We start from the raw sequence: 12,596 nt of genomic DNA on the forward strand, positions 1-12,596 counted from the left end.
ATACAAAGCATCACAAATGAGTGTATGCTAAGAAGGCAATTTTCTGTAAGAATGATTCAAGTAATCCACTGTTTCTGACAATTCAGCAAATGCCACCCAATTAAATCTTAAAATCTCATGTATATTAAAATTCTATGTTTGGAAATTTTGAACATTACTTAAAACAACATAAAATGAGGACATTTTAATGACTTTAACCAATTATCTTAATACAGTATCAGAAATTCTCTTACAAAAAGGAAGTTTTGGGGCCCCTGGGTGGCTTAGTCGGTTAAGCATCCAACTCTGGATTTCGGCTCAAGTCATGACCTCAGGATCCTGAGATTGAGCCCTGCATTGGGCTCCACCATGGGCGTGGGTCCTGCTCAAGATTTTCTCTCTCTCTCTCTCTCTGCTTCTCTCCCCAACTCACGTTCTGTCTCTCTAAAATTAAAAAAAAAAGTTGTTTTAAAAAGGTAATTTTTTTTTTCTAAAGGGTTCTATTATGTAAATTTACTAGATTCAAATTTGGAGGGCTCAGGTAAAGTTTGGTCATTTTGAAGGTTGGTTATGGGTAATAAGATGAAGCCACCTTATTACTGTTTTAAAATTCAAACTTTTATTGTGTGTGTATGAGGTGAAAGGATTTGATATGGACATACACACACATATAGCAGCAATGTTCCTCTGTTCTTCCAAATTTCAGTGTGACAAGACCTTACATTTCCCTAAAATACCTGTTTATATAAGGTATTTTGATATACCTCACTTGATACACTGAGGTTCTGACATAAGTTTGAGCAAGTTTGTAGCTATGCCTTCATCAAAAAATCCAAAGCTTAAGCAACCAACCATGACAGGCTATCTTGACATGCTACATTGAACCAAAGCTCGTTTTACTATATGTTTAAATGCAAATATCCATTAGTAATTTTATTTGAAAAGGAACACAGATTTCACATTAATAGTTCCCAATTAAAACAGACTATCTTTTCCCAATAGTTCACTAAAATGTTTGACAGGTAAGTAACAGGAAGGAAGCAATCATCTTATTTCTGTGATGAAACATAAGGAGTGAAATGGTCTTGTTCATTGCCTCCTCTCTCTTTTAATCAGATCTCAGAGCAATCATCACATTGAAGTCACTAAGCAAATAAACTCTTGGTTTTACTTATGTATTTCCAGCCTACTAAAAATACAGGTAGAATAGTTTATTAACATGTAAGATAATGAGTTTGAAAGCTTGAGGATTCTTTTACAGTGTTAATTTCAAGGTTTTAAATTTTAAAAATGACACAGCATTTTGTCTTAAAACTAGGAAAAAATCTAATACTTTAGAAAACATTACCAGAAAATTTAAGATCTTGACAATTATCTTGAAATTTTATGATTTTTAAATTGTTTTTTATTCATGTGAATAATTAGCAAATGATTTAAAATTTTAATTTTTATAACTTTTCTTTTTTAAATGTCTATTTATTTTGAGGGCATGTGCATGTGTGGGGGAGTAGTAGGAAGAGAGAATTCCAAGCAGGCTCTGACAGTGCGAAGCCCCATGCAGGGCTCAATCCCACCAACCTTGAGATCAAGACCTGAGCAGAAATCAAGAGTCTATGCTTAACCGACTGAGCCACCCAGGCACTCCTACAATTTTTTTTTTTTTTTTTTAAGTAGGCTCCATGTCCAATGTGGGGCTTGAACTCACAACCCTGAGATCAAAAGTCACATGCTCTACCAACTGAGCTCGCCAGGGACCCCAGAAAATGATTTTAAAGGTAGAAAATTCAATCCCCATACACTTCCCAAAACAAATCTCTAATTAAGCTATAAATTCTGGGTAAGCAAGGTCAAATTAATATATTGGGACAAGAAGGCCCAGAAGTGAAATCTTACAAAGACATCTCCTTTTTCAGTTACAGGAAGTAAAAGGGAACAGAACGAAAAGTCAGGAAAGACAACGATTTATATCAGTTCTTTCTAGTATCTTCTATAAAGGAATAGTTTTGTATAAAATCATAGAAGGTCATTTTAGGGAAAATACAATGCACAAAAAGTTCATATTCTTTCCTTGGTTCATAGCAATGTCCTTAACTACTTAATGCCATACCTCAAATTAAATTGCAGTTTATTTTGTTAACAATTCAACTTTTTCATCTGTCACTAGGAGGTAGTAAATATCCTGACAATTCTTGATTATCAAAACTATTAGCTGGGCAAATATGGGAAACAAAATAGAAAAAGCTACTAACAATGAGAATGGTTCTGTAGTTTAAATTATATGAAACAATTTTATATAACAATACAAAGGAATAAGCTACATTTCCCTTAAATGTACAGGTATCAGTTGCTAAACTATCATAACCAGGATTATTTTTAATATACAGTCCAAACTCAAAGTACATTTCACACTCTATATTAAGACACTGTGGTGCAAAGGAAATAAGCCCACCAGTATTTTTACTTTTTGACATTAGTGTTGAAAATGGCAGCAACCATCAGGCTTCTTTGGAGTGTTCTTCCTGAACTATTATTTATCCCAAATCCCTATCTTCTATTCACTTGACTGTCAAAACTAAGTAAGTTCCAAACAGCACATAAATTTTAAGCCAGTCAAACCTGGGAAATCACTCTTTCTTCAAGTATCCTTTTGAAGGATGGGATTGGGGAAAATTCCTCCAGGTTAGACAATATGATCCTAGGATGAGCTATATTTTTTATTCTAGAAAAAAAGAAATCCTGCCAGAATCCTTCACCTACTGTAAACTTTTTGGCAATCTTCAGAAGAAGAAAAATGAAATATTTACATATAGTGTCCTCGTATAACAACATAAATGTCCTGGAAAGGCAAGGCTGGGAGCCTGGGTTAGGAAATCTTAGAATTTGAAAAAATTTCAATGTGGCCAAGTTGGAAAATGTATGTCAATATCTAACAAAATTTAAGTTGTCATAACAAAAGTATTTAATATGATTAGATCACATTTAAAAGATGTTGATACGGGGAATCCTCAAATTTATAAAGCACTTGGGAATATGAATAGAAATATCAGCGTATGTTCAAAAGACCAACATTCAATTTGCCTGTGTAATATATTCAAATATACATTTAAATATATTTTGCATCTATGCTTAAAATTACATTGACATCACAGTGGCAGTAGTAAAAATCACTGCACTGCATGGCAGTGACAATACAATATTTACTTGTTACACAGTAACCACAAAATACATTTAGGCAATAAATACAATGTTATAGCACAGTTTCACCATTCTGGTATCATAACATCCTACTATCATTATATTTTGTCACAATACGGTTATATTAGGCTTGTCACAATCTGAGTCAAATAATATTTTAGAATAACAATATAATCTAATTACTTATATTTATGTGTATACACATAAGCAGCCAAATGTTTCACTTCCAAATAATATTTTAATGTAAAACAAATGTAATGGATTTGCTCTACAGAGCTATACAAAATAAAAAAATCAAAATACAAAAACGCCATTAAGAAGTTAACAACTAAAATACTTCTAGACATATTTATTATTCCAAATGTACTAACTTCTATAATAACAACCTCTTCAACTTCTGTGCTCTTTGAGAATTAACTGTATACATGCAAAATATATTTCAAAATATCCAAAAACTGATACCTATTTCAATTATCTTAATGAACACCAATTTTCAGCATAAGCTTATTACAGTCAAATACTAGGGTCTCCCTCAAGCAAATCTGGAAGATTTTTAAATTATAGTTCAAGTTTATATCATTGTAGAAACACATAAGGAAGGTGCTTTGGGTTAACTTTTTGGTGGGTGCTTTAAGACACATACTTAAATCATTAGTCTTAGGTTTGATGAATGCTTAAAGCCACTTAAGAGTTCTCAAAAATTTGAGACAGCTGTAGCATAGTGAACACTAAATTTGAAGCCCAAAGATCAGCCTAGATAGACGGTCTCTAGTTTTATGACTCTGTTCACATCACTGTATTTGTGTCTGTTTTTAGAGCTCAAACACATAACTCAACCTACATGTTTCAGAATCTCTTGTCCAGGTTTTTTTTTTTTTTTTAACGCATTATTTTTCTTTCAGTCAAGACCTTAATGAGAATCAACTATATGCCAGGAACTGTGCTAGGCATTTTGTTATTCTAATGAGAAACTGAAGGTATAATGTCAGAAATGTGACCTTTTTGTTTGAATAGCTTCAGGATCAAGTGAATGAAGTTACAGATCTCCACTGAATTAAAAAAAAAAAAAAAAAAAAAGGCAAGGACTAAGAACAGCTTTCAAGCTTTCAGTTCAAATATAGGACAACACCAGGTAAAATTCACCAGGGAAAAAGGTGAGATAAATATTTGCTAACTAGATATTTTGAATCATTTGTTTTTAGTACCATGAAATTGAGGAAGGCAACGGACTTAAAACAATTAAGTGAAAATACTTAAATTTATGTAGAAATAACCAGGATCCAGTTAAGGACGTGAAATAACAGAGACAAGAAGCCACACTCTTTCTCACAGTTTGCTTGCCTTGTCAATTTCCTTTGCACTAAACCTACCTGAAAAGTGTACCTTGAAGGGTAAAAAATAGAGAAATGTCAAGTGAAGTACAAGAACCAGCAACGTCATTTATAATATTTTATGAAAGTGTACAAGATTTAACTGACACATATCACATACTATATAGAAGTTATGAAATATAAACATAGACCAATTTTAATGAAGAAACATTCTAACAGGTATTAACTAATTTACAAGCTCTTAACACAGCAGCTCTGTCCTACCAATCTAATGTGGTCAATCTCTGCAACATAATAGTTATGAAACAAGCTACTCTTCAGTAGGCTTCTCATGAAAAATTACAGATTTTACAGGAAGACCTAAGAACTGGATTTTTCTCATTAAAATATGAATTAACCTTAAACGTATCTTTGGAGTTTAACTCTGGGAGGCAAAATATATAGGGAAAAAAATTAACAAAAATTTATATACATATATTTAACGCAGACACTAGTATGACCGTCAATATCAACAACAGGATTTAACTCCTTTGAATCCACATAAGCCTTTAACATCCATTCCCTTAAAAGCCAGTCGAGTTTGTTTAAAGATTCAGAACCAGGAGATAAGCAGCCTGGCGGTGAAAGAAGGGAAGTTACTTTTTTTTTTTTTCCCCAGCATTTTCAAATGAAGCTCATCTCTCACAATGATACAAACTTTTGTAGGTTAGGCCAAACCACGAACTACCTGGGGTTGACAGAAGGGTGCAATCGGAGGCCAGGAGGGGATCCTAGAGATGAAGGCCAAACCGTCCCCAAGTATTAATGATTCCCCCTTATTAGGCAGCATTTCAAGAAAACAAACAAACAAAAAACATGTAGGGATCCCGTCGTAACCTAAAAAAGGTTGGTGGGCCAGAACCACAGTAGAAAGTGGGAGCAGTAACAGCATTTAGAAGTCTCAGTGTAACCCTTCCTCCCCTCCGTCACTATCAGACCGGACTATCCTCTCCACGTCCGAAGGCTGAGGGGGAGAGAGAGACGTGAGGTTAGGGCGGCTTCCCCGGCAGGTGCCCTCCCTAAACCCAAATCTCCGTTCTGAACCGACCTAAGAGCTGGTCCAGGGCTGGGAGCCCAGTTGATACCAGCAGCTGTCCATTCCGTACCGACGGTCGTGTGCCCGCGATGGACACCAGTCGAGAATAGCTGCTGTCAGAACCGCTGGCTCTAGGACCCCTCCTCTGGAAACTGGTGACGTTGTTCTTGCCGCCTGCCGCCACCATAGATCCAGTACTCCCAGCGCCGGTGCCGCAGGTCGCCGCTGCCGCCATCTTGGAGCTTCCCGCGTTGACCCAATAGGAACTCTGGGAACTCAAGCAGCGGGCCTGTCAGAGCCAGTCCCAAACTCCCGCCTCCTTGCCCAGTATTACGGCTCTCGTGGCCAATAGGATTGAGAGTTCTCTTTCCAGTCAACCAATCGCAAGGAGGATTGCTGAAAAGTGAGCTCTACGTGGGGACGGCGGACTTTTCTGGGGCCCAGGTGAGAAAGGACCACCTGAGTCCTGGGTGAGTCTACCTTGGTTCTTTGGGGATGGAGGTGGGTCTTGTTCAAAATTTTTCTCGTTTTGAGTATTCTCTCTGAGTTAAAGAAAAGGCTAGTAGAGGAGCGATATATCTAGAAACTACCAGTGGGAAATTGCACCTTTCACCGCTCCGTGGTAAAGAGAAAAGATATTTTCCCTCGCCTCTTTCTCTTCTGATTTCTGAAAGAAAATTCATACCGCCTTTAACATCAGGATTGTTTTTTTCCTTTTTCTTTCTTTTTTTTTTCTTTCTTGGGATGGTTGTGTTATATTGAAGAAATTGGAATTGGAACTCTTAATGAATTGCTTGCTCAGCATCTGGGCTCAGTTCATCAGTGCCGATGCCAGGGAGGTGGGTTGGATTTAGACCTTAAGGGGAAAACTCTTGAGCTTTGAGGCGATTTGGTGTTCCTGTTTCAAACAACAAATGACAAAATGTACTTCTCTGACAAGTCCCCGTGAGAAGCTTTCGTTAATTTTAATTAGTGCTTCTGGAAGTCTTGGGGCGCGTTTCCATAAGTAGTGTGAATGACAAGTGTTACTCTGACAACCTTGTTCACACATTTAATTGTCATTTGCTGTTAAGGCAGCTGCAAATAACAGAAAATACTTTAAGTCTCTTCCCCCGCCCCCCCCCCCCCAAAAAAAAACACCTGGTGAGTATTGGATGTGTATGTACTTTCTTTTTCTAGTGATTTGTGAACTCTGAATTGAGAGCTTTTTTATTAGAATTTTATGTGCTGAAAAAAGATGTGATTTAGAGATGTGTCTTTGGATTTAAAACTTTTCTCAAAACTGAGCTGGTTAGAGGAGTGATTTTTAAGGTATTCACGATTGACAAATGACTAAACTAAAATAGACTCCCAAATCATGCCTGCATTACTAGATTATTGGTTTTGACAGTGATCTATGATACTTTAAAAATATATCCAACCTCACTGAAATTCTTGCCATAGGATTGTCTTAAATCGCAGTGACTTGTTAAAACTTTTTGGCCTGTTCTGTTTGATAAATTGCAGTTAGTATTGTGAAATAGTGGCTGGTGGGTTTTGTTTTTGTTTTTAAAGTAAAATGTTAAGACTACAAAACAAACCACCTTACTCTTTAACAATATATCAGCTGGAAAGCTTGATCAAGGTTTAGATGCTTTCATTTAGACTCTTTCATCAGTATATATTTGTAATCTAAATTATTCAATAAATAGCTGTTGAGTGCTTGCTTTCTGCTTAGACCTAATATGTCATTTTAGGCCTATTGAAGTAAAAATGTTCTCATTTGGGGATACAAGATTAACATGTAGAAAACAGCATAGCAGTTGAAGTGAACACATTGGACAATTGGCGCTAATATTTTCCTGTGGTGAATAAGTACTAAGAAGGCCAAAACAAAAGGGACAAAGCAGTCTAATATCAAATGGAAACTTCTTGGATATTTTTGCTGCTCTGAAAACTTTGAAATACTACTAATATTGAATGTTTATGGGCTTCTTTACTACATATTCCCTTATTTTCTACTCCATTTACTTCACCCTTTAGTTTTTTAAAGGCAATGGTATGATGCTTTATCTTATTACTAGAAATGAAGAATTGTTTTTCAACTTTATAATTAGGAAAGCATGCCGTATATATGCACACAAAGCCATTCTTGAAATGAGGCTGTATCTTTCATATAACATGATCATAGAATAAATTAATCTGTCTTAATTTTTTTTTGATGAAGACAAAACTTTTGCCCTCAAAGCAAAATCTTGAATTTACCAGTATGTAGAGTTGTGTATAAAACATTGGAATAAATGAGGTATTTGTGGAAGGGAAGAGTTAAAAGAATATGTTTAGGTGTTGTGTTAATAATGATTAATAACAACTTAATAATTAACAATTGTTTATTGAGCACATACTAAATCCAAGGCAGTATGCTAAGCATTCAGGTTGTAGGAGAAAGAATAGTTTCTTTTCTCCTTGAGTTGTGGGAGGAAAGTGGGTAAATAGGATAGTAAAGTATATTATAAATCCTTGGAGGACAAATGCAGGTTACCTAACTTGGACTGAGAGAGGGGGGCTGTGAGAAGTTTCTACTGAAAAGGAAGTTTAACCTGTGTGGATGAAGGATGTGTAAGAGATAAGGGCATTATAGACAATGAAAGCCATTACAGAGAATGCAGAGACTTTCTTCAATAAATCTGCACCCATTGCTTCTGTGCAGGTTAGTTCTCATGATTTATACAGAGTGCTAAGAAGAGACTGGAGAAGTTAGACAAAGGTCTAATTGATTTTTTTTTTTAAGGTTGTGGTTCTTATTTTTTGTAAAAATAATGGGAAATGGGAAATCACTTAAAAATTTTAAGTAAAGTGTTAGCATGATGATCATATTTCATTGTGTTTTGGCTAAGAGTATACTAGAAGAGAATCGATTGGGATAAAAAACATGAAATGAATTAGAGATTACTATGAGGAGTAGAATTGATATGACCAAGGAAAGTTGACAGGAGGAATCAAAGATGACTAACAGGTTTCTGCTTTGAACGGGTTTGTCAATAACAGAGGATCAAGAATAAAGGAAAACAGCAGAATTTTGTACTTCTCGTGTTAGTTGTACAGAATGGGAGATAATAAAATGAGTTTTTAAAATCTGTTTTGAATATGTTTAAAAATTTTTTAATGTTTGCTTATTTTTGAGAGAGAGAGACAGAGTACGAGGGGGGTGGGTGCAGAGACAGAGAGTGAGACACAGAATCTGAATGAAACAGGCCCCAGGCTCTGAGCTGTCAGCACAGAGCCCGACGCGGGGCTTGAACTCAGGAATGGTGAGATCATGACCTGAGCCGAAGTCAGATGCTTAACCTACTGAGCAACCCAGATGCCCCTGTTTTGAATATGTTTAATTGGAGGTACCCTTGTAGTATCCAACTAGAGATGTCCAATACACCGTGGGTTATGTGACAGAGGGATCTCTAGATGAAACATATAGATTTGAAATTAATTAGCACATGTTGGGAGTTTACCTCAAGGGAATGGATAAAGTCACCAAGGAAATATATACTTTAAGATGAGAAGAAAAAAGAACCAAGAATAAACTTTGGGGTACGTGAACATTTAAAAAGTGGGCAGTTGGGGCGCCTGAGTGGCTCAGTTGGTTGGGTGTCCAACTTCGGCTCAGGTCATGATCTCACGGTTCGTGGGTTCAAGCCCCATGTCAGGCTCTGTGCTGACAGCTCAGAGCCTGGAGCCTGTTTCAGATTCTGTGTCTCCCTCTCTCTCTGACCCTCCCCTGCTCACACTCTGTCTCTCTCTGCCTCTCAAAAATAAATTAAAAAAAAATGTAAAATAAATAAATAAAAAGTGGGCAGAGGAACAGAAAGTAAAGTAAGAGTTGGGAAGTGTTTATTTGATTTAGTAATAATGTTTCTCAGATTTTGTTAAAGGAAGATTTGATGGAGTAGTAAAATTAAAAGTAAAATAATTATATTTAGAATTGAATGGCAAATGAATATTCTGTAAAAGTAGACCATTTTATATTTTAGAAAGCTTTCCTATGAAGGGGGATAGAGGGAGATGACAAAGGTTTAAGGGAGGAGTTTTGTTAAAGAGAGAAAGAAAATAGGCACTGGAAGATAATTCTAGACAACTGATAAAGCAAAGGACCTGAATGAAATACAAGGAATGGAAATCATAGCATAGGAGAAGGATCAGTTTTTGAAAGGAGGGGGGACAATTCGATGGCTAAGGTGTGTAAAAGAAAAGAAGCTCTTTTCCCTCCTTTCTGCCATTAAATCTTGCAATCCTTAAGACCATTTTGACTTTTTATTCCATATTCTTACTTTTATCCAGTCCCAGGACTTCAGTTACCATTTATATATCAATGATTAACATAAATAGTCCAGAACGCTTCTCTGACTTCCAGAAGTATAAATTCAGGTATTTACTTTACCTGTTTCTTGAAAATCTTAGTGGGACCTCAAACTCATAATGCCCAAGAATGAATTTTCTCTTGTGTTTTGTATCTCCATAAATGATAGGACCATTTACAGAATTAGTTGCCTAAGACAAGTAACCTCACTTACACTCTGGTCCTCTTTTTTTTTTTTTTTTTTTTTTGAATATTTATTTTGAGAGAGAGATAAAGTGCAAGCAGGGAAGGGGCAGAGAGACAGAGAGAAAGGGAGGGAATCCCAAGCAAACTCCTCAATGTCAGTGAAGAGCCCCATGCAGGGCTCGAACTCACAAGCTGTGAGATCATGACCTGAGCCGAAATCAGAGTCTGACGCTTAACTGACTGAGCCACCCAGGTGCCCCACTCAGGTCCTCTTTCAAGCATCATTCTGCCGTATCCATTACATTGCCAAGACCTATGGAGTTTACTTCTTCATAGCTTTCTAATCCATTCTGGGACATATAGCCCTCATCATGGTTCACCTGCAGTGTATTCTTTATTCAAGAGCTATCCTAATCCTTTCTAAATAGAAATCTGATAATATAAAAACAATACTAAGCACTTGCATGTAGTTCCCTCTACTTGCCTCTTTAGGCACATCATTCTGTAAACTTCCTTACTCTCTCTACTCTAGCATTTATTCATTCTCCTGTACTCCACAAGTTTTCTTCCTCCTAAAGGCCACTAGTTAATTTCTACTTATCCTTTAAATCTCACTTCAACCTACACATTCTCATTAAAGCCATCTCTCCTTGCTGTCAAAATGAAATCAGCTCCTATATACCAACAATGAATGAGTGGAATTGGAAATTGAAAACACAATCTAATTTACATTAGTAGCCAAAAAAATTAAGTACTTAGGCATAAATCTGAAAAAGATATTTATAAGATCTATAAGAGGAGAACTACAAAACTTTGATGAATAAAATTGAAGAAAAACCAAAAAAAAAAATAGATATTCCATGTTAATGGGTATGAAACTCAAGGTCAAGGTGTCGGTTCTTCCCAAATTAATCTCTAGATTCAATGCAATCCAAATTAAAATCCCAGCAAATTACTTTATGAATATTGACAAACTGATTTTAAAGTTCTTATGAAGAGGCAAAAGACCAAAAATAGCAAACACAAATAGCAAAATTGGAGGACTGAAACCACATGACTTCAAGATTTACTACAAAGTCACGCTAATTAAGACAGTGTGGAATTGGCAAAAGAATAGACAGATCAGTGGAACAGAATAGAGTACCCAGAAATAAACTCACATAACTACAATCAACTGATCTTTGACAAATGAGCGAGGGTAATATAATGAAGCAAAGATAGTCTTTTCAACAGATGATGCTGGAAGAACATATAAATGGCAAAGAAAAATTAGAATCTAGGCACAGACCTTACATCCTTCACAAAAATTAACTCTACTGGATCACGTATCTAAACATAAAATGCAAAACTATAGAACTCCTAGAAGATAACATAGGAGAAAACTAGACAATCTTGGGTATATGATACTTTTTTAGATGTGAAACCAAAGATATCCATGAAAGAAGGAATTGATTACCTTGAGTTCATTAAAATTAAAAGCTCTTGCTCTTTGAGAGACAATGTCAAGGGAATGAGAAGAAAAGCTACATACTCAAGAAAATATTTGCAAATGATATACCTGATAAAATATTGTTATCCAGAATATATAAACTCTTTAAAAAAAACTCCATAGTAAACAACCAGATTTAAAAATGGGCCAAAAGCCTTATGATACACTTGACCAAAGAAGACATACAAATGACAAAAAGCAAATGAAAGGATGCTTCACATCATATGTCATCAGAGAAATGGAAATTTAAGCAACATTGAGATATTAGTGCATACCTACTAAAGTGGCCAAAATCTGAAACACTGACAACACCAAGTGCTGATGAGAATGTGGAGCAACAGGAACTCTTATACATTGCTGATGAAAATCAAAATTGTACAGCCACTTTGGAAGATAATTTGGAGATTTCTTACAAAACTGAACATGCTCTTACCATATGCTCCAACAGTCATTCACCTAGGCATTTATCCAAAGGAGTTGAAAATAGCCACATACATACTTGCACATAGATGTTTGTTTATAGCAGCTTTATTCATAATTGCCAAAACTTAGAAGCAACCAAGATGTCCTTTATTAAGTGAATGGATGAATAAAATTCTGGACGATGGAATATTATTCAGTGGTAAAAACAAATGAGCTATCAAGCTATGAAAAGACATGGAGGAACCTTAAATGCAAATTACTAAGTGAAAGAAACCAATTTGAAAAAGCTACATACCTAGTCCAACTCTATGAAATTCTGGAAAAGCAAAACTGTGGAGACCATAAAAAGATCAGTGGTTGTCAGAAGTGTTTGGTGGGGAAAGATGAATAAACAGAGCATAGGGGATTTTTAGTGAAAATGTTCCATATAATTGTTGGATATGTCACTATACTTTTGTCCAAACCCATAGAAATGTACAGTACCAAACGTGAATCCTAAGATCAGCTGTGGACTTTGGGTGATTATAATATCTCAATATAGGTTCATCCTTGGTAAAAAAATGTGCTATTTTCTGGTGACTAATA

At 35.7% G+C, this 12,596-nt stretch overlaps 2 protein-coding genes across 10 annotated transcripts in view; one reads left to right on the forward strand and one right to left on the reverse strand.

Moving 5' to 3' along the window:
- ELP4 (elongator acetyltransferase complex subunit 4) overlaps window positions 1-5,859 on the reverse strand; it is a 247,679-nt gene extending 241,820 nt beyond the window's left edge. For 2 of the 3 annotated variants that reach the window (XR_013550168.2, XM_078433345.2), the window contains exon 1: window positions 5,593-5,859. Coding sequence is in view for 2 of the 3 variants with exons in the window: in XM_078433345.2 (XP_078289471.1) it covers window positions 5,593-5,815 (223 nt within the window). In the remaining variant the exon portion in view is untranslated. The remainder of the gene's footprint in view (window positions 1-5,592) is intronic. The other variant, XM_078433344.2, reaches the window with a different exon arrangement.
- A 101-nt stretch (window positions 5,860-5,960) lies between these two features.
- The window catches only part of IMMP1L (inner mitochondrial membrane peptidase subunit 1), an 82,243-nt gene continuing 75,607 nt past the window's right edge, over window positions 5,961-12,596 (forward strand). For 2 of the 7 annotated variants that reach the window (XM_078433347.2, XM_078433348.2), the window contains exon 1: window positions 5,998-6,050. The gene's annotated coding sequence lies outside the window, so the exon portion shown is untranslated. Of the gene's footprint in view, window positions 6,051-7,316; window positions 7,427-9,768; window positions 9,792-12,596 lie in introns of those variants that run through there. The other 5 variants (XM_078433346.1, XM_078433349.1, XM_078433351.1 and 2 more) reach the window with 5 other exon arrangements.

The sequence above is a fragment of the Panthera onca genome, chromosome D1 (assembly GCF_046562875.1).
Source record: "Panthera onca isolate mPanOnc1 chromosome D1, mPanOnc1 haplotype 2, whole genome shotgun sequence".
NCBI lineage: Eukaryota > Metazoa > Chordata > Mammalia > Carnivora > Felidae > Panthera > Panthera onca.